This window comes from Bos javanicus, chromosome 6 (assembly GCF_032452875.1).
Source record: "Bos javanicus breed banteng chromosome 6, ARS-OSU_banteng_1.0, whole genome shotgun sequence".
In the NCBI taxonomy this organism is placed as follows: domain Eukaryota; kingdom Metazoa; phylum Chordata; class Mammalia; order Artiodactyla; family Bovidae; genus Bos; species Bos javanicus.
Genome location: NC_083873.1, coordinates 29,618,666 through 29,645,574, shown reverse-complemented (window position 1 = coordinate 29,645,574; position 26,909 = coordinate 29,618,666). Strand labels below are relative to the sequence as shown.

The 26,909-nt window shown below is 41.2% G+C and overlaps 1 protein-coding gene across 2 annotated transcripts in view; it reads right to left on the bottom strand.

Moving 5' to 3' along the window:
• UNC5C (unc-5 netrin receptor C) overlaps window positions 1–26,909 on the bottom strand; it is a 426,113-nt gene that overhangs the window by 20,612 nt on the left and 378,592 nt on the right. For both annotated transcript variants that reach the window (XM_061419608.1, XM_061419609.1), the window contains 2 exons: window positions 17,456–17,624; window positions 13,188–13,421 (listed from right to left, as the gene is read on the bottom strand). In XM_061419608.1, the coding sequence (XP_061275592.1) occupies window positions 13,188–13,421; window positions 17,456–17,624 (403 nt within the window). The remainder of the gene's footprint in view (window positions 1–13,187; window positions 13,422–17,455; window positions 17,625–26,909) is intronic.

The following is a 26,909-nucleotide window of genomic DNA, read 5'->3' as shown; positions in this document are numbered from 1 at the left end:
AATATATGATAGGGCCAGGGCCAAGTGTCATGAGAAGATAAAAAGATGGCATAACTTGGAGACATCAAAAGGAAACTGGTCCTTAAGTAGCTGACCAGCCACCCTGCTACGAAACCTGACACTCACACACAATTAGATCACAATTACAGTTAAGATCTTCTCTGAGCCATTGTCTTCAAAATGCCATTATAATTTAAATGCCCACCTAGGGACGCTTAACATTACTGAGTGACTATTTTGTGCCAGCAAATTTAATAACTTTGGTCTCCTTGAATCCCTTAAGTGTCCCTGATACAGACCAAGTGACATACCAAAGAGATCAAAGTCAGTGACCAGGTGATGAGCGATGGGACCAATCAAGTCAGTCGGCCTGACTTAAGCTTTCCTTTGACCCTACACTTCCTTCCACACACCAAGCAGAGAAAACACATTTGTTGTCATTATCTAATGCATGTATTACATGTACGAATTGGAAAATTAAAGATTTACCAAGCATGGCCCGGCCCATCAGAGCAAGACCCAGTTTTCCCCACAGCCAGTCCCTCCCATCAGGAAGCTTGTACAAGCCTCTTATCCTCATGCATCAGAGAGCAGACAAAAGAAGCAAGAACTACAATCCCACAGCCTCCAGAACGAAAACCACAGAACGCTAACCAAAAGGATCACATGGATCACAGCCTTGTGATCAATGAGGCTATAAGCCATGCCATGCAGTGCCACCCAAGATGGATGGGTTATGGCAGAGAGTTCTGACAGAACGTGGTCCACTGGAGCAGGCAATGGCAAACCACTTCAGTATTCTTGCCTCAAGAACCCTATGAATAGTATCAAAACGCAAAAGATATGACATTGGAAGATAAACTCCCCAGGTCGGTAGGTGTCCAATATGCAACTGGGGAAGAGCAGAGAAATAGTTCCAGAAAAAATGATGTGCCTGCTGGTGAAAGTAATGGCCAATGCTATTAAAAAAAAACTCTTTTGTTGACCATGATTGCTACTCCATTTCTTCTGAGGGATTCCTGCCCACAGTAGTAGATATAATGGTCATCTGAGTTAAATTCACCCATTCCAGTCCATTTCAGTTCGCTGATTCCTAGAATGTTGACACTCTTGCCATCTCTTGTTTGACCACTTCCAATTTGCCTTGATTCATGGATGGGCTCAATAAAGGACAGAAATGGTATGGACCTAACAGAAGCAGAAGATATTAAGAAGAGGTGGCAAGAATACACAGAAGAACTGTACAAAAAAGATCTTCATGACCCAGATAATCACAATGGTGTGATCACTGACCTAGAGCCAGACATCCTGGAATGTGAAGTCAAGTGGGCCTTAGAAAGCATCACTATGAACAAAGCTAGTGGAGGTTATAGAATTCCAGTTGAGCTATTCCAAATCCTGAAAGATGATGCTGTGTAAGTGCTGCACTCAATATGCCAGCAAATTTGGAAAACTCAGCACTAGCCACAGGACTGGAAAAGGTCAGTTTTCATTCAAATCCCAAACAAAGGCAATGCCAAAGAATGCTCAAACTACTGCACAATTGCACTCATCTCACACGCTAGTAAAGTAATGCTCAAAATTCTCCAAGCCAGGCTTCAGCAATATGTGAACCGTGAACTTCCAGATGTTCAAGCTGGTTTTAGAAAAGGTAGAGGAACCAGATATCAAATTGCCAACATCCGCTGGATCATGGAAAAAGCAAGAGAGTTCCAAAAAAACATCTATTTCTGCTTTATTGACTATGCCAAAGCCTTTGACTGTGTGGATCACAATAAACTGGAAAATTCTAAAAGAGATGGGAATACCAGACCACCTGATCTGCCTCTTGAGAAATTCGTATGCAGGTCAGGAAGCAACAGTTAGAACTGGACATGGAACAACAGACTGGTTCCAAATAGGAAAAGGAGTACGTCAAGGTTGTATATTGTCACCCTGTTTATTTAACTTATATGCAGAGTACATCATGAGAAACGCTGGACTGGAAGAAACACAAGCTGGAATCAAGATTGCCAGGAGAAATATCAATAACCTCAGACATGCAGATGACACCACCCTTATGGCAGAAAGTGAAGAACTAAAAAGCCTCTTGATAAAAGTGAAAGTGGAGAGTGAAAAAGTTGGCTTAAAGCTCAACATTCAGAAAACGAAGATCATGGCATCCGGTCCCATCACTTCATGGGGAATAGATGGGGAACCAGTGGAAACAGTGTCAGACTTTATTTTTGGGGCTCCAAAATCACTGCAGATGGTGACTGCAGCCATGAAATTAAAAGATGCTTACTCCTTGGAAGGAAAGTTATGACCAACCTAGATAGCATATTCAAAAGCAGAGACATTACTTTGCCAACAAAGGTCCGTCTAGTCAAGGCTATGGTTTTTCCTGTGGTCATGTATGGATGTGAGAGTTGGACTGTGAAGAAGGCTGAGTGCCGAAGAACTGATGCTTTTGAACTGTGGTGTTGGAAAAGACTCTTGAGAGTCCCTTGGACTGCAAGGAGATCCAACCAGTCCATTCTGAAGGAGATCAGCCCTGGGATTTCTTTGGAAGGAATGATGCTAAAGCTGAAACTCCAGTACTTTGGCCACCTCATGCGAAGAGTTGACTCATTGGAAAAGACTCTGATGCTGAGAGGGATTGAGGGCAAGAGGAGAAGGGGACGACAGAGGATGAGATGGCTGGATGGCATCACTGACTCGATGGACATGAGTCTGAGTGAACTCTGGGAGTTGGTGATGGACAGGGAGGCCTGGCATGCTGCGATTCATGGGGTCGCAAAGAGTCAGACATGACTGAGCGACTGATCTGATCTGATCTGATCTGATTAAAAAAAAAACATTATTGCATAGAAACCTGGAATGTTAGGGCCCTGAATCAAGGTAAATTGGATGTGGTCAAGTAGGAGTTGGCAAGAGTGAACATCAACATGTTAGGAATCCCTGAACTAAAATGGATGAGAATGGGCAAATTTAATTCAGGTGACCATTATATCTACTACTGTGGGTAAGAATCCCTTAGAAGAAATGGAGTAGCCCTCACAGTCAACAAAAGTCCAGAATGTAGTACTTGGGTGTAATCTCAAACAATGACAGCATGATCTTGGTTTGTTTCCCAGCAAACCATTCAATATCATAGTAATCCAAGTCTGTGCCCCAACCACTAATACCTAAGAAGCTGAAGTTGAATGGTTCTATGAAGACATATATCACCTTCTAGAACTAACACCCTAAAAAGATGACCTTTTCATAATAGAGGATTAGAATGCAAAAGTAGGCAGTCAAGAGATACCTGGAGTAACAGGTAAATTTGGCCTTGGAGTACAAAATGAAACAGGGCAAAGGCTCACAGAGTTTTGCTGAGAGAATGTTCTGGTCATAGCAAAACCATCTTCCAACAATACAAGAGATGACTCTACACATGGACATCAGCACATGGTCAATACTGAAAGCAGTCTGATGTTTTTGCTCCCAAAGATGGAGAAACTCTATATAGTCAGTAGAAATAAGACCTGGAGCTGACTATGGCTCAAATTATCAACCCCTTATTGCAAAATACAGGCTTATGTTGAAGAAAGCAGGGAACACCACTAGACCATTGAGGTATGACTAAAATCAACTCCCTTATACAGTGGAGGTGACCAATAGATTCAAGGGATGAGATCTGGTGGATGGAATGCCTGAAGAACTATGGATGGAGGTTTGTAGCTTTGTACAGGAGGTGGTGACCAAAACCATTTCCAAGAAAAAGAAATGCAAGAAGGCAAAGTAGTTGTATGAGGAGGCCTTACTAATAGCTGAGAAAAGAAAAGCAGCAAAAGGCACAGGAAAAAGGGAAAGATATACCTAACTAAATGAATGATATACCTAAGAAAATACCAAGGAGAGATAAGAAAGCCTTCTTAAGTGAACAATGCAAAGAAATAGAGGAAAACAACAAAATGGGCAACACCAGAGGTTTCTTCAAGAGAATGGGAGATACCAAGGAAACATTTCATGCAAAAGAAAGACAGTGAAGCCACTCAGTCATGTCCGACTCTTTGCAACCCCATGGACTGCAGCCTACCAGCCTTCTCTGTCCATGGAATTTTCCAGGCAAAAGTACTGGAGTGCGTTGTCATTTCCTTCTCCAGAGGAGCTTTCCGACCCAGGGATCAAACCTGGGTCTCCCACATTGCAGGCAAATGCTTTACCATCTGAGCCACCAGGGAAGACATTTCATGCAAAGATGGGCACAATAAAGGACAGAAATGGCAAGGACCTAACAGAAGCAAAAGAGATTTAGAAGAGGTGACGAGAATACACAGAAGAACTATAAAAATGATCCATATAACCACAATGGTGTGGTCATTCACCTAGAGCCAGACATGCTCAAGTGTGAAGTCAAGTGGAACATAGGAAGCATTACTATGAACAAAGCTAGTGGAGGTGATGGAATTTCCAGTTGAGCTTTTTCTAATTCTAAAAGATGATGCTGTTAAAGTGTTATACTCAAGACGCCAGCAAATTTGGAAAACTCAGCAGTGGTCACAGAGCTGGATAAGATCAGTTTTCATTCCAATCCCAAATAAAGGCAATGCCAAAGAATGCTCAAACTGCCATACAATTGCAGTCATTTCTCCTGCTAGCAAGGAAATACTCAATATCCCTCAAGCTAGGCTTCAACAGTACATGAACCAAGAACTTCCAGATGTGTAAGCAGGATTTAGAAAAGGCAGAGGAACCAGAGATCAAATTGCCAACATCTGTAGGATCATAGAAAAAGCTAGAGAATTCCAGAAAAACATCTACTTCTGCTTCATTTACTATGTTAAAGCCTTTGTATGGATTACAATAAACTGTGGAAAATTTTTAAAGAGATGAGAATATCAGCCCACCTTGCCTGTCTCCTGAGAAAGTTATAAGCAGGCGAAGAGGCAACAGTTAGAAAAGGACATGGAACAACAAACTGATTCAAAATCAGGAAAGGAGTGCATCAAGGCTGTATATTGTCACCCTGCTTATTTAACTTCTATGCAGAGTACATCATGTGAAATGCTGGGCTGGATTAATCACCAGCTGAAATCAAGATTCCCAGGAAGAATATCAACAACCTCAGATATGCAGATGAGACCACTCTAATGGCAGAAAGCAAAGTGAAACTAAAGAGCCTCTTGATGAGGGTGAAAGAGAAGAGTAAAAAGCTGGCTTTAAACTCAACATTCAGAAAACTAAGATCATGGCATCCAGTCCCATCACTTCACGGCAAGTAGATGGGGGGAAAGGGGATACAGTGGCAAATTTTAATTTCTTAGGCTCCAAAATCAATGTGAATGGTGACTGTAGCCACGAAATTAAAAGATGCTTGCTCCTTGGAAGAATAGCCACGACAAACCTAGACCATGTATTAAAAGGAAGGAACATCACTTTGCCGACTAAGGGCCATATAGTTAAAGCTATGGATTTTCCAGTAATCATGTAGGGATGTAAGAGTTGGACCATAATGAAGACTGAGCACTGAAGAACCCATGCTTTCGAGTTGTGGTGCTGGAGAAGACTCTTAAGAGTCCCTTGGACAGCAAGGCGATCCAACCAGTCGATCCTAAAGAAAATTAGTCCTGAATATTCTCTGGAAGGACTGATGCTGAAGCTTCAATACTTTGGCCACCTGATGTGAAGAGCTAACTCACTGGAAAAGATCCTGACAGTGGGAACGACTGAGGGCAAGAGGACAAGGAAAACAGAGGAAGAGATGGTTGGATGGTATCACTGACTCAATGGACATGAGTTAGAGCACACTCCAGGAGAGAGTGAAGGACAGCGAAGTCTGGCATGTGCCAGTTCTTGGGGTTGCAAAGAGTCAGACACACCTTAGCAACTGAACAACAACAAGTCCAAATATATTAATTTAATTTCAGAGACCATGGTCCTAAAAATACGAAATGTAGGTCACACTAGTTTTTTGAGGTGGTTTAAGGGAAGTGAATGAAAAGATACGGCTAGTGGGGCCAACCCAATGGAAGGCCAGCCTTCGTTGGCCCAGAAGAGGCAGGGGTGAGGTGTCCTGGGTTCAGCAGGGTCACATCTGGCCATGGAGGGGACATCAGAGCATCAGTGAGGAAGCACCATGTGGCAGGATGAAATAAAATCTTTAATGGCTACCTCTGACTATCTTATGACTGCACCTAAGAAACAGGGTCACACAATTACCAACTAGATTTCTGGCTTTCATTTTCAGTGTTTCTTTCATCTTTCTCTTATTTTTTCACATAATATGATCTTTCACAGAGTTACCGTGTTACAGCCTGGATTAGGGTATGTGATTACTACATACCCTAAGTAATACAAAGACAACTCTATTCCATGACAAATGACTACGTAAAGCATGCTGCTGCTACTGCTGCTGCTAAGTTGCTTCAGTCATGTCTGACTCTGTGCGACCCCACAGACAGCAGCCCATCAGGCTCCCCCGTCCCTGGGATTCTGCAGGCAAGAACACTGGAGTGGGTTGCCATTTCCTTCTCCAATGCATGAAAGTGAAAAGTGAAAATGAAGTTGCTCAGTTGTGTCCAACTCTTAGTGACCCCATGGACCGCAGCCCACCAGGCTCCCCTGTCCATGGGATTCTCCAGGCAAGAGTACTGGAGTGGGTGCCATTGCCTTCTCTGTACGTAAAGCATGGTACACATCGTTTGGATCGTATCGCGTATACATTTGTCAGAAATTCAATTTACATGATTGAATGTATGATACATGAGACTGCCCATACTATATGCAAATAACTCCCCTTTTAGGTTCAGAGTTTTTAATAAACCTCTTTATTAGGAAAGGACAGTCAGAATTGCACTCCTAGGATAGTGGGACAGAAATTACTTACGTTGACACTGATGTATGTTTCTCCCTGTAGTGTTTTTAAACTTGCCCCAATATAACCTTGCTCTCTATTAACTTCTGGTCTATTTATATTAGGATTTAAGCCTTTGCAAAAATGAAAGGCAAATACCAATGTTGCTTTAATCACCTGAAGAGAAGTCAAAGAGAAAAGCTGTGACATACCCAACTCAATCCTTTCAATAGATGTGACCTCTCTATTTGAGAACAGAACTGGTTCTAAACTATTCTCCCAATTCTTAGCACCTTCATATCTTGACATGAACTCAGCTCCCACATGGCTCCCACTTGTCCTTCCAGTACACGAACAGGGAAAAAAAAAAAAAAAAAACACCATCTGAAGGGTGCATAAAAGAATTCCAACATCTCCCAGCAGCCTTGACATTTACTCCAACAGTCACTGCCAACATTCTAATTCAATATTAATGTTTCCATGTTGCGAAGTACAGCTTTTAAGTTTCAGGTGACTGGTTTTGCTTCCAGGTTTTAACACAACTCAGGGAAATTGTCATAAAAAGCTGCCAAATTCAAAGAGGTGGGTGGGAAGATGAAAGAATGCATCAGGGCTGCGGAGACAGACTGATGTGGTATGTCCTTTTACTTTTTCCCCATCCACATGGACAATGTGACAAAAAGTGAGAATTAATATTCCCAGCATGTTCAGATCCAAACACTGGGCTGGTCTTTCTCTAACAGCTCTCCAAACTGTGTAGTTCCGACCCCCAAGAATGAGTGATGCATTGGGCTCCCCTCTCAGCTCCTTGTCCAACACTCTGAGGATTTCTGCAATTCAGAAAGACTTCCCAGTCCACAGCAGTAACTCTAAGAAAATACCAAGTCTGGGGAGACCCACTTCCAGGCATTACTTGCTAAGCTGGAGACATAGGTGGTGGAGAAGTTGGATTAAAGCCCCAATAAGAAAGTAGAGTTGCTTTCCATCAGAGCTCAAACTAGGTGATAAGAGGTTGAAAGAAAAGGTCTGAAAAGTAAAGAACAGCAGCTGAGGGAGTGTCCCTTGGCTGATACCACAGGCGTTAGGTCACGGCAACCATGAAGGAGCTGTGGTTCTATCAGGAATTTGGGTGCAGAGGCTTGGAAGAAATGTGTGAAATCTCAGGAGTGAAGGAGAGATACAGAAAAGGACTGCACAGAAGCAGGAGAGCTATAGCTTAGGGCAGATGTCTTGAGGGTATAATACACTCGATCAGAAATTTATAATTTTTTTTAGAGAAACTCAATAGGCTGGAAGCAGAACTGGAGGGCTTGTTCCATGGAGGTCATCTGTAGCCATGGAAATTAGAAAAACCTGCAGCAGCTTTAGATGGCAAATAATTTCTGAGTGGAAGTGAGCTCCCTGGAGATATGGGTAAGAGCAGATGAATGTTTGTGGAGCAGGAGACCAGGGAAGGTTGAGGCAGGTCTTTCTTCAAAACAGAAAGCAGCTTATGTGCACCTTGGAAGAGAGATGCAAGGTCGGATGCTTTCACTGGTGGCGATCTTGGCTGGTGGAGACTGCAGTTCCCACTGTGGATGAAGAGCACCTACAGTGGAGGGTAGGCAGTGCAGAATGATGGGAATGTTAGCAGGCTACAATTGGGCAAAGGAACTATGAATATGAGATGCCTTTGAATTTAAGAGGATGAGGGAATAAAAGGAGTGGAAAGAAACAGCACGAGGCAGGTACTGCCAGGATGGAAATCTGTACTGAGGAACTGACTTGGGTAATGAACCATGGAGTAACAGAATAAAGAATAATAAACAGAAAAGCCAGCCCAGGAGTAGATCAGTACCCCAGAAATAGTCAGCGGTATGAGAAGTACTGAAACTTTTCCTCTTGGCCTCTTGGTTAGTTAGGTGTGTGGTCCTTACTGTAGAGACTTCGGGAGACACATATTAGTTGGGAGATCCAGATCCAGGTAATGTGAGCAGCTGAAGGCATGGGTAAGAAATTAATTTGAGGTTATAGGAAAGTTTGCCCTCAGTAGAATTATAGTGCCAGAAAGACCTCGGAAATTGTTTAGTAGTTTATAACCTTAGTTGCACAGTATAATAACACAGGCAGTGCTCAAACAAAAACCAAACCCAGTATTTACACGGATCAGATCAGAACCTTTGGGCTGGAACACTGAAACAAGTCCTTTTTTTAAAAAAGCCTCCCAACTGACTTCTATGTGTGCTGGATAGAGAACTACTACTTGGGATTTGGGATGAGCATGGGTGAGGAGTGGGGTGGATCTCAAGGAGGAGGTATTTGGAGGGGTGGCACAAAAGACGGTATTTACAGATAACAGCGATGAGAGGATCAGGGAGACGGGAGGGAGGCTGGAGGGGAACATGGGCAGGCAACATGCCAAGAAGGCAGAATTTTGGTAATGAAGGGCATTTCTGAGTTAATGGGCCCACTTCGAGCATGGGCATAAGGCAGTTTTGGCAGGATGGAGCTAAGACTCTCTTTGGTGTGCTGGGTTACCTATAACTAGGATTTTGATATTTCTGTGTTGTTTAAAGGCCATGAGGTGCAAGAAAGCCTTATTCATTATTTATGTTTCTTTCAGGCTAAGTGCTGGATCCCCTGATGGTGAGAATTTATAAACGTCTATTTGGAAAGCACTGACCATAATATAAACTGCTCTTGGGTTGTTTTTACTTCTTAAACCTGTTTGTCAGTCTCTCTCAGTGTTGACCATTTGCATCTCTTCTCACTAATTATCATAATAAAAATTATTTTATGAGATCTAACTTTGTTTTGGGCAAGGACTTGTGTATGTCTGTCGAGAAGAAAGGTCAAGAGTTGCCCAAGTATGAAAACTACTTGTATGAATGTAAAAATGTGTTTATCAGATATTTCAGATACGATGTAGATCTTCTATGGATGCTTTTTGCAATGATTTTTCTTTGAATTACTAAAAAAAAGTTGCCTTAATCAGACCCCGTGGATTGCCTACAAACAGTTTTTCCTAAGAAGGATTTATGCCTAGGATGATTTCTATCCTGACTGCGCCTTGGAAGTATCACATTTACAAAGAATGTAAAAGACATAACCTCAAGCTTTACACAAGAGCTGTGTGTTCACATCATTTAACATCAGGAACTCCTACAGGCTAAACCATCAAAAACTTATCCAGGGACCAACTGTGGTTCATCTCCTCATGGACACGACCTGCAACACTCAGTTTTCGTGACCCAGAAGTACTCTCTGGGTGGAAACTCCAGAAGGAAATACCCTGAATTTCAGAAAAAGTCTCTCTTCCCTGGGCTTTCTAGTTGCATCTTTGTCCCACTTCTCCACTTCCTCCTCTGGGTGTTCCTCCTCTTGTAGCTCCTCTGTTGGCTGCCCCACGTCTCCCTGGCAACGGCAGGGCTCCCCCAGTCCCTGTGCTCTAGGGTGTGGCTCTCTGAGCAGCCCACTTGAGAAGCAGAGTCCAGACGGCCACCAGCTGCCCAGGCATGAAGCCTGCTATTTCCACCTGATAGCTGTGTGACCTAGAGCAACTTACTTAACCTTTCTATGCCTTGGAGTACACAGCTGAATAGGGACAGCGGGGTCCCACAGGTTGTTGTGAAGGTTCAGTGGGTACGTAGGGACTTCCGTGGTGGCCCACTGGCTAAGGCTCTGTGCTCCCACTGCAGGGGCCCTGCTTCCATCCCTGGTCAGGGGACTAGACCCCACATGCCACAACTAAGGGTTCACATGCTGCAACTGAAGACTCTGCATGCTGCACCTAAGACCTGGCAGAGCCAAATAAATAAAAAGCTATAAGAAAAGATACTTAGAATCTTGCGCAGCACAATGCAAATTCTCAGTAATGTTTCTTATCTTTATTTTCTCTCTCTACTCTCCCTTGATATTCTTCCCAATCATCATGGATGACAAATATCAATGCTGTATGGTTGGTTCCTCAAACTCTCAGGATCTGCTCTTGGCTGGGAGAGTCACACCTATATTTCTAACTGTTCACTGGGCATCTTGGTCCTGGTGTCTAATCTGTACTCTAATTCAATACACCCAAGGCAAAGTCACCATATCATGACTCCAGAGCTACCCACCCCTGACTCTGCTACTATTACTTAGAGGCAGACCTGACCTTCTGCTCCACCCTTTCAGGGTTCCTAGTCTCCAGGGACTGCAAGAGTTACTTATTAGGACCTTTCCTACCTGTTTCCCTTCTTCTCACTCCTCTGCCTTCACCCCAGCTCTATCACACTTTTCTTAACTTGACTCTGTCTTTCCACTGACGTCAGACTAGTATTTCTATACATATTTACAGTCATGTCTATCTTCTATTTACATCTCTCCAATGATTCTTCATTAACTAAAGAAACGGAATCTCCACGCCTCTCTCTGATCCTCAAGGTCCCTCCGAACAAGACACCTATCTATCAATCTAGGCTTTCTGGAAATGAGATGCTGTGTGGAGTCTGTATTTACTGTTCCCTCTGTTTCTTCATAAGAATATTCTGCTTTATTGACTATGCCAAAGCCTTTGACTGTGTGGATCACAATAAACTCTGGAAAATTCTGAAAGAGATGGGAATACCAGACCACCTGACCTGCCTCTTGAGAAACCTATATGTAGGTCAGGAAGCAACAGTTAGAACTGGACATGCAACAACAGACTGGTTCCAAATAGGAAAAGGAGTACGTCAAGGCTGTATATTGTCACCCTGCTTATTTAACTTATATGCAGAGTACATCATGAGAAACGCTGGACTGGAAGAAGCACAAGCTAGAATCAAGATTGCCAGGAGAAATATCAATAATCTCAGACATGCAGATGACACCACCCTACAGCAGAAAGTGAAGAGGAACTAAAAAGCCTCTTGATGAAAGTGAAAGAGGAGAATGAAAGAGTTGGCTTAAAGCTCAACATTCAGAAAACGAAGATCATGGCATCTGGTCCCATCACTTCATGGGAAATAGATGGGGAAACACTGGAAACAGTGTCAGACTTTATTTTTTTGGGCTCCAAAATCACTGCAGATGGTGACTGCAGCCATGAAATTAAAAGACGTTTACTCCTTGGAAGGAAAGTTATGACCAACCCAGATAGCGTATTCAAAATCAGAGACATTACTTTGCCAACAAAGATCTGTCTAGTCAAGGCTATGGTTTTTCCAGTAGTCATGTATGGATATGAGAGTTGGACTATGAAGAAAGCTGAGCACCGAAGAATTGATGCTTTTGAACTGTGGTGTTGGAGAAGACTCTTGAGAGTCCCTTGGACTGCAAGGAGATCCAACCAGTCCATTCTGAAGGAGATCAGCCCTGGGATTTCTTTGGAAGGAATGATGCTAAAGCTGAAACTCTAGTACTTTGGCCACCTCATGTGAAGAGTTGACTCATTGGAAAAGACTCTGATGCTGGGAGGGATTGGGGGCAGGAGGAGAAGCGGACGACAGAGGATGAGATGGATGGATGGCATCACTGACTCAATGGACATGAGTTTGGGTGAACTCCGGGAGTTGGTGATGGATAGGGAGGCCTGGTATGCTGCAATTCATGGGGTTGCAAAGAGTTGGACAGGACGGAGCGATTGAACTGAACTGTTTCTTCATGCTGTTCCCTTCACCCAGAATCTCGTGTTTCTTCCCCATTATTGATGGTCAAATCCTAGCTTCCTTTAGGGCCAATCTCAAATGTTAGCTCCTTTTCAGATTTCCTCAAAATAATATGATGCGTCCTTCTCCTGAATTCCCATAAAACTTTGCATTCACCTATGGCATGTATCACACTCTGACTTGCCTCCAAGTCCTTGGCATACTTTTTTTCTGTCTCCTTCTAGATCATAATGTCTTTGGAGGCACTCACTATATGCTTTAAAGCTTCAAATGGGAGAAAATGAATGGCAGTAATAGCACCAGGAATTAAGCCCATTTATTCTATAAAGCAGAAGCCTGTTGTCAAATGCTAACCGTCTTCCACACAGTCCTCATAAAAAGAATGGGAAAGCATATAATGAAGTAGCACACAAGAGGAACATAGAGTGTGAGCAATTATGCCAGCTCCTTTTGTAGGAAGAACACAGCTGAGATAAACATAGAAGCAGGTTATTTACCATCCACGCGTCTCACTGCCAAAATCTGCCACTTCTAAATTTTTCATTAAAAGAAATCAAGGAAGGTAAACAAAAGTAGCCCTTGGGAGGCATCAACAGAATGGAAACGGCATATTTACCAGCAGGGCCTCAGATGAAACGTCTGAGTTTGTTCTTGTAACTGCATCTTTGGGGGCCAAACACTTGTGTTCATGCACTTGGTGCACGTACACACACACCCCGTCTCTAGGTGCGAAGTGCGCGGACCAAGCTGGAGCCACCTACCTTCAGGGCATCCTGAGTGTCATCCAGGCAGTACACTCGGAGGCTGTACTCCAGTGAGGAGCAGCAGAGTGGCCCGAAGATGGCCAGCTTCAGGCGCTTTGCGGCTGCTTTGGTGGTGGACTGCCCGACCAGGGCGTAGGTGCCGAGGTTCTCAGAGAGGAGGTGGCAGGCCTCCGTGTCCAGCTGGATGTAGCACGGGGTGGTGAAGTTCTCCTCGCCAACCACCACCACATCCTGTGGGACAAGAAGGAGGGGCAGTGGCTGAGCCTCTGATGGCCATGATGGTGGCCAGTGGAGGTGCAAAGAGCAGGACCTTTACCCCTGAGTTTTAATTATTCCTTTTCCTGCTCTTTTTTCTTTCCCTGACTTTATTATACTTTTATTTCCATTCTTCATCATTCTCTCCCTTACTTAGTTTGCCTGATAACATGCTTTATTTAGAAGACGTTCACTTAGCCTTTTTTGATCTTTCAAGAATCTACATTCTGGGGTCTACCTAAAATTCCAAAAGAAATTTATGTTATCCTTTGAACTTCAGTATATTTGAGTTGATTATCTGTTTCTGACCATTTGCTTTAATCTCTAAATTGCTAATTTAATCCAAAAGTACTCTTTTAGTTTGATGTGATTTCAGCATGGTAGTGTTTCCCCTAAAAATCTAGGGGTTTGAAAAGAATTTTTAAAAAATAATTAGGAAAATTAAAGAATTATGCAATACCATTCTACTGAGTTCTCCCAAACTCACCTATCAGTTACTTTTCCAAAGTGATACACTGCTTTACCTCATAATCTGGGCTCGTGGACTTTGCTAAAAGCACAGTATGGCAAACTCTATGCATATGGCACATGTTATTTTTCATGTAAGCCTTTAAGCAGTCTACTGTTTTAGATTTTTAATGTTTAGCAAGAAATAAAAACAAGCGGAACTGATAACTATATTAACCAGGTTTTGATTTAACCGAATGACTCCGGCCACAGAAATCATCTGAAAGACCAAGCACAGAATCCATAAAACAAGGGTCACAATTCCATGGCAGAGAGGTAACAGGACTGTGTGAAGCAGACAGGGCAGAAGACAATAGGGAACGGCAGAGACTGCGGTGAAGCAGAGCGCAAGCCAGCCTACGAGCTCAGTGTCCACCTGCCTTTAGTCACTGCAGCCATGCAGGAATGGGCTCTCAGTACTTTAACTGTAAGCATTTTTGCTGTAGGCATTTTTGCCTGGCAATTAATGGTTAGTAAAGCCGTTTTGCCAAAAAAGGTGAAATAGTAAAAAATAAAAGACACATTAACAAAAATAATAAAACATGAAAACATGAATAACAAAAAGACTTTATTTTGAAATAAAAAATATTTTAAAACATTTGAAATGTGTGTGGATTCATGACAATACTGTACAAATAACCTGTTTTTATTTTGAGGGTTATACATATGCCCTTGTCTTCAATATCTTTCATTCCTAGTATTATACATATTTTTGGTTGTTCATGCATCTCCTTGCATTTCGCTTTTCTTTTGCAAAAATTTCTTCCTAATTAAGAGAAGTATGTTTCCAAATACCAGGATGCATATTTATAATTGAGCTTTATATTATGTTGTAAACGTCTCTACACCATTGCTTGTTCTTGGTTTATATTCTCACATGTGCCATGACAGATGCTCCAAAATTCTATGAGAAAAGTGGGCTCAACTCTAGGCCTTTTCAGCCCTTGGCCTCTTTCAGATTTATGGAATATAAAAATGTGAGTACGTGTCAGTGGAGAGATGAAACCAAGCTGTCAACTTTGGTTTGAGGTTGACCAAAGAGGTGACCAAACTGTCATACCAAACTGTCCACCGGTTATTTTATCTTTTACACCAAAATTGTCTTATGAGAAACTAGTTATGTGGCAAAAATGCTTGTGGAAGTAAAGATGTCTATGCCAAAGATGCTTACAGTAAAAGTACAGTAAAGGTACCAGGTACAGCAGGAGTTCAGGGTTAGGGAGGACGCAGCCTTTAATTTTTCAAGAGAAGTTGGAAGTTCAGATTTTGTTTTTTGAAATTGTCCAACTTTTAATTCATTCAAATTTAAAAGAGAATTTCATGTGGGAGAAATGAAATCATGTGAAGGCACAGCCCAGGCTCTGCATTAGGCTACTTAGTCTCTGCAGAGGCAGCAACCAGGTTACTTTGCTTCCTACTGTATCTATGTGGGCCTGGCTCATGGTGAGCAAATGGTTATTTATCAAAAACACGAACAAATGTTTCATCATAAATTGAGTCCCCAGGGCTTGTCACAGCTTTGAAAGTTGCCACCTCAGATGGCTATTTATTAGTTAGCCCTTGCAACATCATCTGAGCTACACCATGGCTTGTGTTTTAATAGCATTCATGAAATCATTTCTTCAGCTGAACCCATACCTAAAGATGAAGCTCTAACTGGACTAAAAAGGAGAGAAAGGTACTCAGCACCTCTAGGCTTATTTCAGCTCCAAAAGGACACCTGCAAAGAAGCTGCTTTCTCCAGCAGGGCAAGGACAAGCCTTGAGTGTCATTTCCTGATGGTGTGTTACAGAAAGCCTCCTAGAAGAAATGGCACAGGACGAAGATGCTCCCTGTTCCTGTCACAAATATAATTACAGTGTTTTCATAAGGATTTCCCTCTTTTACTCTTCATAACTCTTTCTTTTCTTTTCCTCTTATTATTGTTGTTATTGCTATTATTACTCAAATCCAGAAATACGGTATTATGGTAATAGGTGGAGAATCATGCCAACAAAGTAGGATCCCTTGAGATTAAGACTTTTATGTTTCTGAGATAAATCATTTAAACTTAAATGGAATTGAAGTTAGACCTGGTCAAGTCCAGTCTTAACATTAAGTATAGCCCTAGACTTTAATCCAGGTCCTCTTGCAAGAAGCGATGCTCACATGACCAAGATAAGAGTATGTCCATAGAGAAGACATTCCAGATAATCCCAGGGATACCCTGCTATGCTTCTATCTCTACTATTATTTTTTCCTAAAATATTAGGAGTTGAGTCTTAATATAATTTTTTTTCTATAATTTTCTTTCCCAAAAGAAAAATACTGTAAGTAATCACAAAATACATACAACACGAGTCATGTACTGTGCTTAGTTGCTCAGTCATGTCCGACTCTTTGCAACCTTATGGACTGTAGCCCGCCAGGCTCCTCTGTCCATGGGGATTCTCCCATGCCAAGAATACTGGAGTGGGTTGCCATGCCCTCCTCCAGAGGATCTTCCCAACCTAGGGACTGAGCCAAGACCTTCCGCATTGCAGGTGGATTCTTTACCATCTGAGCCACCAGGGAAGCCCACATACAACATGCATATTGGATAATTCTCTTGTAAAGACTACACAAATCACTTTTTTTTTTTAGGTATTAGGTATAGAATCTTCATGGTAAATATAACAAATCCTTTTGCACTTAATTTCAGGTTTAACTGCAGGGTTCTGATGGAAAGAGCAGGATCTGTTTAAGGCACTGCCCTTAAGAAGTTCCAATGGCTGCAGCTACAGACAGCCAAGGTGCTATACACAGTCTTCATTGCATTGGAGCTTAGGATACACACTTCCTGCTTTCCCAGGTTAAATTCAGACCCATTTCTAGGACTTGTTGGCAAGTAAGTCCTAACATTTTCTGACCCAGGTGCAATGTTTCTCTACCTGAAAATTAACACACACACACACACACACAGAGGCTTCCCTGGTGACTCAGATGGTAAAAAATCTGCCTGCAACGTGGCAGATCCAGGTTCAATCCGGTTGGGAAGATCTCCTGGAAAAGTGAATGGCTACCCACTCCAGTATTCTTGCCTGGACGAGTTGTCCATGGACAGAGGGGTCTGGTCAGCTACAGTCTCTGGGATCACAAACAGTCAGACACAACTGAGTGACTAACACTTTCATTTTCATATCTATATATATACACACTACATATATATATATATTTCCCTTCCCAAGATAGTATGTATATTCAAAAGGGATTTATGTAAGACTCTTAAGTGCACTTTCCCTATGAGTTAGCTAATGACTGGTCATCATTTTCTTTGTGCTTACCAGTCAGTAGATAAAGCACTCAGGAGCCAGTGTCTGACTGTCTGTCTCCCCATCTCCCCCTCCCTCTCTCTTTCCCTTTCTCTCTCTCATTTTGAGAATAAGCTAAAATTCCACCCATGTTTTGCTTTAAAACTAAAAGCCTTCCCATGATCGCCTGTGCTTATCCGCATGAACTGCACCTTTATCCCCACAGAGGCTCACCTCCCACTGTCCCTGCGCTGCCTGGTTCTTGAGCTGTATCTTCCAGTCCTCGGTGCTGGGATCTGCACAGTGATGCATAGTGAGGATGACGGGGCGGGTCAGCAGGGCTCCCGGAGGCCCACAGCTCACCACAGGGGTCAAGAGAGTCTGAGAGTCCTCCATGGGCGGCCTGGGAGGGGAGCAGAGATCGCATGGTGACAGTTCTCTAGTATTTAGGTACTATGTACTCACTGAGATTTCAGATCTACAGTTGCACAAATAGTTTCCTCTTGGAGGTTTTACTTTTGGAGGGTGGATGGTGGGTTGAGGCAGAATTAAGTATGAAGACATGCATTTCATACCAAGACTTTGATCTTGTAAGACTTGAGGTCTTTCTGATAATAGTGACTCTGTCTGCATCTCTTTGATCCTTTCCTTCAGACACAGGTCTGCCTTTGGTAATTTCCTCTAAATTCATGTACAGATACTTTCAGGGTGGAATGAGATGGAACAGAGTCCTTATGAAGTTACATAAGCATTTTCTTTCTGATAGTACTTGCCAGTAGTTTCATAGAGTTTTAGATACTTTTGTGTTTTTATGACCTAACTTGAAAAACACTTCAAAAAAATCACTTTAGAATAAGGATACCCTAGAGCTAAACTTCTTCCAAATGACTTTCAGAAATAATTCAGGCTAGTATACCAGATTCATTTTTTCAAATATGACCAAGGAAGAACAGATAACTGTATTTCTATAGCAATTTAAATGGATATTTCTCTACATGTATACTTCATACACGGTGGCTCAGTGGTACAGAATCCGCCTGCGATGCAGAAGACCGGGGTTCAATCCCTGGGTCAGGAAGATCCCCTGGAGAAGGAAATGGCAAGCCATTCCAGAATTCTTTCCTGGATAATCCCATGGCCAGAGAAGCCTGGCAGGCTACAGTCCATGGGATTGCAGAGAGAAGGACACAACTGAGCCACTGAACAACAATAATAATTCATACTCTGAGAATTTGGGTGGGAATGAACTTCAAAGATACAAATTCTTTAATTCTATGTTTCTTTTTTCTTTTTAAATTGCCTTATTATTTCCCTAATAAGAATGTAATTAACAGGTAATGAATAAATTAACTCAAGCTGTCAGTTGGTATGTGAGGACAGAGCTCCAAGGTGTTGGAGTGGACTGCCCAAGCCTCACAACCAACAAGGGCTCATGCTGGGACTAAAACCAATGCCTTTGCAAAAACGACACTCAAAACTGTGCTGTCAGAATAGCCTGACTTAAGAAATCCCGGGCTCACAGAATTTTAGAGCAGTAAGGACCCTCAAAGTCAACAAGCACAGAGCTTCTCCAACAACATGCTGACTTGGTTGGTAGTGAGGGGTCACCTCACCTATTCTCAACTCAAATTTACAAAAAATTCTTAGTTGGAGTGAATACAATGTGCCTTCCTGACACATCTCTCCACATATTCCTGACCTGCTTTCTCTCCACTTTGACATTAAAGAGCCTCTCAAACATTTAGAGATTTTTATCTCTAAAAACCTTCTTAAAGACCAAACTTCCTCAATTTTTGCAACTTCAGCTAGAAAAGCATGGTTTCCAGGTCTCTCTCCATAATTCCATCTTTCTGTTATGAGACATGTCTGTCAGCTTCATTGTCTTCACTAGAGTGAGGCATTGTGAAATGAATGGAAGACCATCTCCCCTTGGTGTCCACGCAAGAGTGGTTCCAAGGAACCCCCTGAAGATACCAAAATCCCTGGATGTCCAAGTTCCTTATATAAAAGGGCACAGTATTATATTAAATGGCATATAACCATTACATAAAAATTATATAACTACTACAAAATTTCTTTAAACATTTATAACCAAAATTATATAACAATTACATAAAATGATATATAACCTATGCACACCCTCTCACATACTTTAAATCATCTCTAGATTATTTATCATACCTAATACAATGTAAGTGCTATGTAAATAGTTGCCAGTGTACTGAAAATTCAAGTTTTGCTTTTTGGAACTTCCTGGAAAAAATGCCTTTTTTTTTTTTTTTTACAAATATTATTGATCCAAAGTTGGCTGAATCTGTAGATATAGAACTCATGGATAGAGGGCTGACTGTACTTAAATATACAGTATAGCAGACTACTGCTTTCTTTGTTTTGGGATGACAGTGGAGCCTGCTGGGCTCCACTCTATGGGGTCGCAAGAGTCAGACATGACTTGGAGACTAAAGTACCATCACCATGTAGTTATATCAATGCCTCACAAAATTGTTGCTTTAGATTATTCTCAATCAATTATTTATAAATATTATTTAGCAGACTTGAGTTAGATGGGAAGAGAGAGATAATATGGTTAAGCATGTCCTTTATAGAAGGAGGCAATGACGCCCTAAGAAGGTTAAGTAATTTGTTAAAGCTGACCACTCTGTGTACTCTTAACATGAAAGGCTCTTAGGCTGTCTGTGGTTATAGCAATGGCTTCTGAACCTATACAGAGAAATTTATATTTAGCCATCTAATTTTACTTTAATTGTTTTAGGAAATTTTTCAGGTCATCTATTTCTTAATGCTATGTTTTTCCTCCATATATTGGCTACCTCTTCTAGCCTTTTATCTTCCATAAATTTGATGTAACTGCCATTTACGTTCTCATTCCAGTCATTGATAACATTGTAATATAAGAACAGGGCAAAGACAGAGACATTTTCAAGGACACTACTTGAAACCTCTCTCTAGTCTGACATCAATACTTTGAGTTACTCAGTTTAGTCAAATATAAACCCATTAAAAATGTACACTGTCCAGTTCATATCTTATTTCATTCACATGGATATTACAAGGGTCATATCAAATTTCTTTACAAATTGCATCAGCCACTTGAACTGGATTTTCCTCTAGTCTTTATCTATGGTTAATATATTCAATACTATGTAACCTAGAAGTTAGCTTTTATCTGTGGCTCACCCTCACTTAACACTCAGTGAATGATAGCAGCCACTATTATTTCTTTTTCCTGCTGTTGGAAGACTACGCTCCCTGAATCGCTCATGTTTCTGCATGGTCCCAGTTGTCTTTTCAAGACAACTGTATAGCAATCACCTTTGACGATACAGTGCTTCCCTCTGGAGTAAATGGTAGACCTGTCCACTTCCCATTACAAAACACTCAGGCTCCCTAAACACAACGGTTTATTCCTGGAGTGGAGCCACTGAATGTATAGACGTCGTCTGTCTTTACATCACCCTTTCAGAACTGAGGCTTGGGAAACTGGCACAAAAATGGTAACACTTTGGATAGTGGTGTTGCTGTGAGCACGTCGTCTGACTCAGGAGTCTTGTGTCTTTTATCAGCATCTACAAAACTGTGGCAGCCACCTTGATAGGTCACAAGTAAGGTCAAATTTTAGAAATTCCTAAGTTCTTAGTGATTATTATCATCAGGTCTAAGAACTCAGTTAAAACTTAACATATTTCCCTTTAATAAAACTTGGCTCTCTGTGCTTCCGATTTTAAAATTTCACTAGAATCCCTCAACCTATAGCTTTCCTTTCCTCTTATTTAGGGAAAAAAAAAAAAAGTTAAACGTTATCTCTCTTTTTAGCCTTTTAACATCATCTCCATTCTCACTGAATAACAATAAAGTTTGATTAAATCTAAAGTTATCAACCTGGAGATATACATGTATTTGGAATCACAAGGTAGGTGGCAGCTTGAGAACTCATTACTGTTCCCTTTAGTTTCATTTCCTCTGAACCCACTCTGCCCTCCTTTGTTCCAGTCTGAAATGCATTCTCTTAGGACGTGAGTGACGTCCCGCTTTCACTGTGCCATAGTTGATATTACACTTTTCTTCCTTAAGCAGTAACCACATTCTTATTTAATTCTACTTTTCTTACTGGGGGGGGGGGGGGGGAGTCATGGCTGCATTTTCCTGAACACTATGCTTAACCTTTAGTTACAAGTATACCCTGAGAATGCACATTAAACTTTTAAGGAAGCAGACTAAAGTGAAATCCATTTCAAGTGGTCCTTGCAGTAGAGTTGGGGATTAGAAACAGCTGTCTCTCAGTCTGCTGTTAGCAGCCGGTGCTTGAGGAGGAGGTGGAGGCGGAGGAGGAGGAGGGGTTCTTCTCATCACTGAGTTGGAACAGAAGGGAGACCACTGCCTGCTGGGCTGGGGCGCTGTCAGACCTGCACTCCCCTGGCATGCAATATTGATGGGCACCATTCTTGGAGGAGGGATAGCAAGCGAAGGAAAGGGCAGTAGGTGTCAAAAGAATTTATTAACCCAGTGAGATGCAAGAATGTAATGAATAGGGAAGTGGTGATGAGGAATTCATAACCGGGAATGAAAAACAAAGAAGAAATAATGATAAGAATCTTTGGGGGTTTTCAAGATGAAAGAAACAGCACTGAAATTGGAAACACTTCCAAGTATACATGGAAGAAGCCACTTAGGAAAGGTTAAGATTTAACTGTGTGAAACCAAAGGTCACAGCATTTAAATCCACATTCCCTTTATTTACATAAAGGGAGGATATTAAACTACATAAAACAAAAATAGTAGAAAATAAATTTTTAAAATCTGTTTTATGTTTTTGCAGAGAAGGGCTTTACTATTATGTTTCATGTGTTATCTAAGATGTTTAAGCACACTTTCTGTAAATATTAATTGCAGATGATACGGAAATAAACGTAAAGCAAAAATTAGCTACAGAAATAGCAATTAAGTAGAAATCCAATAATTACCAATGATTAAATTTTAAAAACTTTTCAGAGTCCAACAAGGATCATTTATCATGATAAATGCTGGATGGATTCTGAGCACCCTAGGACAAAGCCCTCAGATGGGAATTTTAGTTTTCTGTCAGATTTTCTTATCCTTTGCTTGCTGTTATCAGTGAGGAGAACTTCTACACAGAAGAGCACAATTTACAAAACTCTTATAAAAGCTATTGCATTGGCTGCCCAAGGCACACTTGTAAGGTAGGCAGGATAAGTATTCATAGTACTTTTTTTTCTCCCAAAGAGGAAACTGATATCTAAAGAAATTAACACACTTGTCTAAAGCCAGCCACAAAGGTAGTCATAGGCAAAACTGGGATCTGAACACAGATCATTGGTTTTCTTTCCCATCAGTGGTGTATTTTGAGTTGCTTATCCAGATTTAGGACCTTGAGAAATTTCTATGAACTGTTTGCTAGAGTAAGCTGAAAATTGCTTCTTAAAAAAAACATCTTCCTCCCACCTATCTCTGTGTGGAGACGAGACGCCTTCTATTAACACACACATCTTTTGTCAGGTCCCTCTGGATGACAATTCCACTTTAGGCTCAGCTGCCTTTTAAAGCAATCGGTTTCATGTATAACTAACAACTTGAAATATTTGCACTTTAGGTATCTGACAAGGAATATCTAACTCACTTGCTATCAAAAGATCAATTGAGCAAAAGAAAATATTTATGGAAGCCACTCTGAAGGGCGTGCCCCCATTTCCCTAGATAGGCCAAAATCTGTCCCTGGATTAAGCCTGAACAGCTAACTGTTGTGCCCTAGATTGAACTGCTGAATCCTTGAGGAATTATTTTATTGAATTTATAATTGGGTTTTATACTATCTACTCGCATTGAGGGATACCAACAGAAGTAGCCCTGTGAAGCTCATCGCTATTTTCATATTTTAAAAATGTTGCTTGCTGTATGAAAAAAAAAAAAAAGTTTTCTTTATGAGGAACCAAAGGAGAAGTAACTGAGCTTCTTCCAGGCATCTTTTTCCCTTCTGGACATATGGATCTTAAAACTTACCATGTTTCCCTCTTGAAAGCTTTGAAACAATAAGTTCATGACCTATTAACAAGAAATATGCTGGGAATTACATCAAATATTTTATATTCTAACTGCCTACCTGACTTTAATCTTTTCTAATCTTATTTTTTCCTTTTTTTTTTGTTTTTTTCATCCACTTATTAAAAAAAAAATTACCTCCTATTGAAAGATTGTTTGCATAAATCACCTTGAATCATTTCTTTAGAAGTAGAACTTCAATAAATAAAAACTGTGAAGAACAGTCAGAGAATAAGATTTAAATATACCTGGATTCTACTCCCTGCCCACGCTACCTTCAGTCTCTTTATAGCTGTTCCTTCAAACTAGAAATTTAGGACTCTACCTAAAAGAGAATATCACTGAGTTTCACTGAGAAATAATAACGTCAACTACTATTTTACAAAGTTCCAAACACCACATTAAAATAAATGAAAATGGTCTGCAATATGATTACAAACATAATACGTTTTGGCCCACTATCCTAACGTATTACTTTATTATTTATATTCAGTAAATATAATGATAGTTTTAATTGCCTCATCACTAACATGCTAAACTTCTAACTGGGATTTCGTCCTTAAAAAAAAAAAATCCTAAATGCCACCAACGTCCTACAGTTGACAGATCTGACAAATCCAATACCTTCTTGAATTATCATTCTCTTTCTTTGCACTTCAATTTTAGTAATACCTCTGTCAATCACTTCATTTTTAAACTCTTTTTACCTTTGATTTTTTCTTGTTATAATTACAATCATTCATTCTTTCATTAAAAATATTCACTGATGAACAACTATACATTAAGCTTCTTGCTAGATGCCAACTCTTGCTTATGTGCCTTATCCTTATCCTGCCTTATCTATTTAGTTTTGCTCCTTCTACCCAAACCTTAAATAAGAATATTTCCGGGATTTCCCTGGTAGTCCAGAGTTAAGAATGCACATTGCAATGAAGGGGACTCTGGTTGGGGAACTAAGATCCCACAGGCCTCGGAGCCACAACTACCGAGCCCTAGCACTCTGAAGTCTGCACCACAACCAGAGTCTGTAGGCTACAGTGAAGGATCCTGCTTGCCACCAACTAAGACCTGACATAGCCAAATAAATAAATATTAAAATGAATACTTCCCAAAGTTCTTTCCGCAGTCCTCTTTTTTCTGCCTCTGCACTTTTCCCCTGAAGAATCCACTCACTGGTGACCGTCCATGTGCATCTCTAGCAAGAGTTGTAAGTCCCCTCTTACACAGACCACGTGCAGAGAAATCAGAATTTGTCTTTTCTCTCCTTGAACCAGTTGCTGCTTCCGATCACCTCTTGTTGCTCTCACAATTTTCTCAGTGCCCAGGGCTTGAACCCTAAATATATTCTTTGTGTTCTGCAACTTTTGCCACACTTTTAACCAGCTGTGAAACTTGTCCTGAAATACACTTTTCTTTCCACTCTCCAGACTCAGGCCTGGCTGCTTCCCTAGCCCCTCCCCCACATACTTTGATCTCTGCCGTGGGTCAACCAGGGCCCCGGCCTTTGGAGTAGTCTTTCTGTTTCCCTTCCTAGTTCATCCTGCACACGGTCACTGTCAATCTTTAAAAACACTGCTATTCACGTAGCACTTGGCTGCTTAAGGATCTTCCATGGTTCCCCACCATTTACCCAAAAAATGTCTATTTACCTTTATTCTTGGAATGTCTAAATTGATTTTTTTGGCCTTTTGAGAAAACTCCTAGACAAGTACACAATAGGAAGAAAGCGAAAATTAATGCTCATATCTTCAGATTGTGTTTTAATAAGAAATGACAAAAGGCAAAATTTCAGGCTGAGTCAGACTCATTTTTTAAACTGTTACTGGAAGCAAGGCAAAAAGGTCCATGTTGGTGCCGTTAGCTGTGGGAAGTGTATCCACAGGGCAGGGCAGGACGAGGCTTCGCAATCTCTGCAGGGGTGTGTCCCGTAGAGCGCAGGCTTGCAGCTCAGATCCCTTTCGGTTGCAGAGAGCCTGTCCTGTGTCTGCAGCTCATTTAGGCTGCTCATCTGCCATCCCCTGCTTTTTCTTAGTGCATATTCCATAATGATAAGGCCCCCTCTTGTCACATTCACTTGCCACATGCAATTAAGTTCACACCTCCCTTTAGACAGTTCACATCACCAGATGACCCACTGGAAAGTATCCAGCTGGAAAAACACCCAGTTTTGGATTCAATAAAGGCAATCAAAGAGAGGGAAGATGGAGCAAAGTAATCAGAAATTTCCTACACGTGTCTTGAAGTCACATTCATGTCTTCTCTTGTCTCACAGCGTTTCCTCTGAAAGAAGTTCTAAGATCATGTGAGCAACAGACAGACACTGTGCCCCAAAAGGCACTGTAACAAGAGGGCAGAGGCTCTGTTTGTGCATTGGATACTATGGAGTGGGGATGGCATGTCAGCAGAAGAGCTTCGTGAGGAGATGACCTGGGTGTGAATTCTGCTGACCCTCAGCTGTTAACTGTGAAACCCTGGCTACGAACCCTAGTCCTTTCATCTCTAAATGTGGAGCTCATCATAACTCACAGAATAGTGAGGAATAAACGAAGTGAGGAATAAATGAAATTACCAGTATGCTGACTCTACGGTAGCTATGTTTTGTATTCTTACTATACACTAAAACAACATACTCGTCATTGTGACTTCACAAGAAAATTGCATCTCTTTCACAACAAAAATGAGTGGAGAAGACTGTCTCATTTATTTGAGAGAGCTGTCTTGTGTTTGTTCCCTGCTGCATGGTCTCTGGTGTACATTTTCATTTGAGATCCTGAGGATCCTCTAGCTTCACTTTCATAAACAGAACTTCATTGAGGCACACCAAATTTAATAGAGCAATTCCCTCTGCACCTAACTTCAAGTGGTAGGCATAGTAAGAGGTGATTTATAGTTTCCTTTTCTTTAAAGTTAAAGGCAGAAGAGCCTAAAGCAGAATTGTCTAGCTTTGTCAATTTCCTGCTTTCTCCCTCCTTCATCCAGAGTGTACAATTATCCTGGTCAGGGTGCTAACTAAATTGCAGGAAGAAAAATCACACAAGGCACCTGAGTGCCCACGTCTTTCAGCTTCAGCACACCCTGCAGCAGCTTCTTAAGGTTTGATCTTCAGCCATAGATTATGGTGGTCACATGGAAAATAGCAGACCACAAACACTTTCTCAGAATAAAGCACAAGCCAATACTCATCTCTGTTTAAACCAAACATCCATGTTGGCAAAAGGCCTTCAGGGATGGATATACTTAGTGTTAACCTTGATTCTAGACAGAAGAAAGAAGAAAACTAAAATATAAAGGGATCTCAGTTTGCTAATCTTCATTTCTCCTGCTGCAAAAGAAGGGCACTCGGAGGGACTGTGAATATTACTTTACATTGGGAATGGAAAAATGAATATTTGATGTGCACAAATACAAGACTTTTAGTGATTTTCTGTTGCTCAAATTGAAGGCACATGAATAATGACCATGGAATTTTATTATTTTCTTGGACAGGCTCATGTTTGTGTAGGTGAAAGTATATCACCTGAGGAAAACACTGTTCTGCGTCCTACAGGTTATAGATACCGAATCTTTACTCAAGAGCATAGTAACAGAGGTTTTTGGCTACTGAAGACAACGA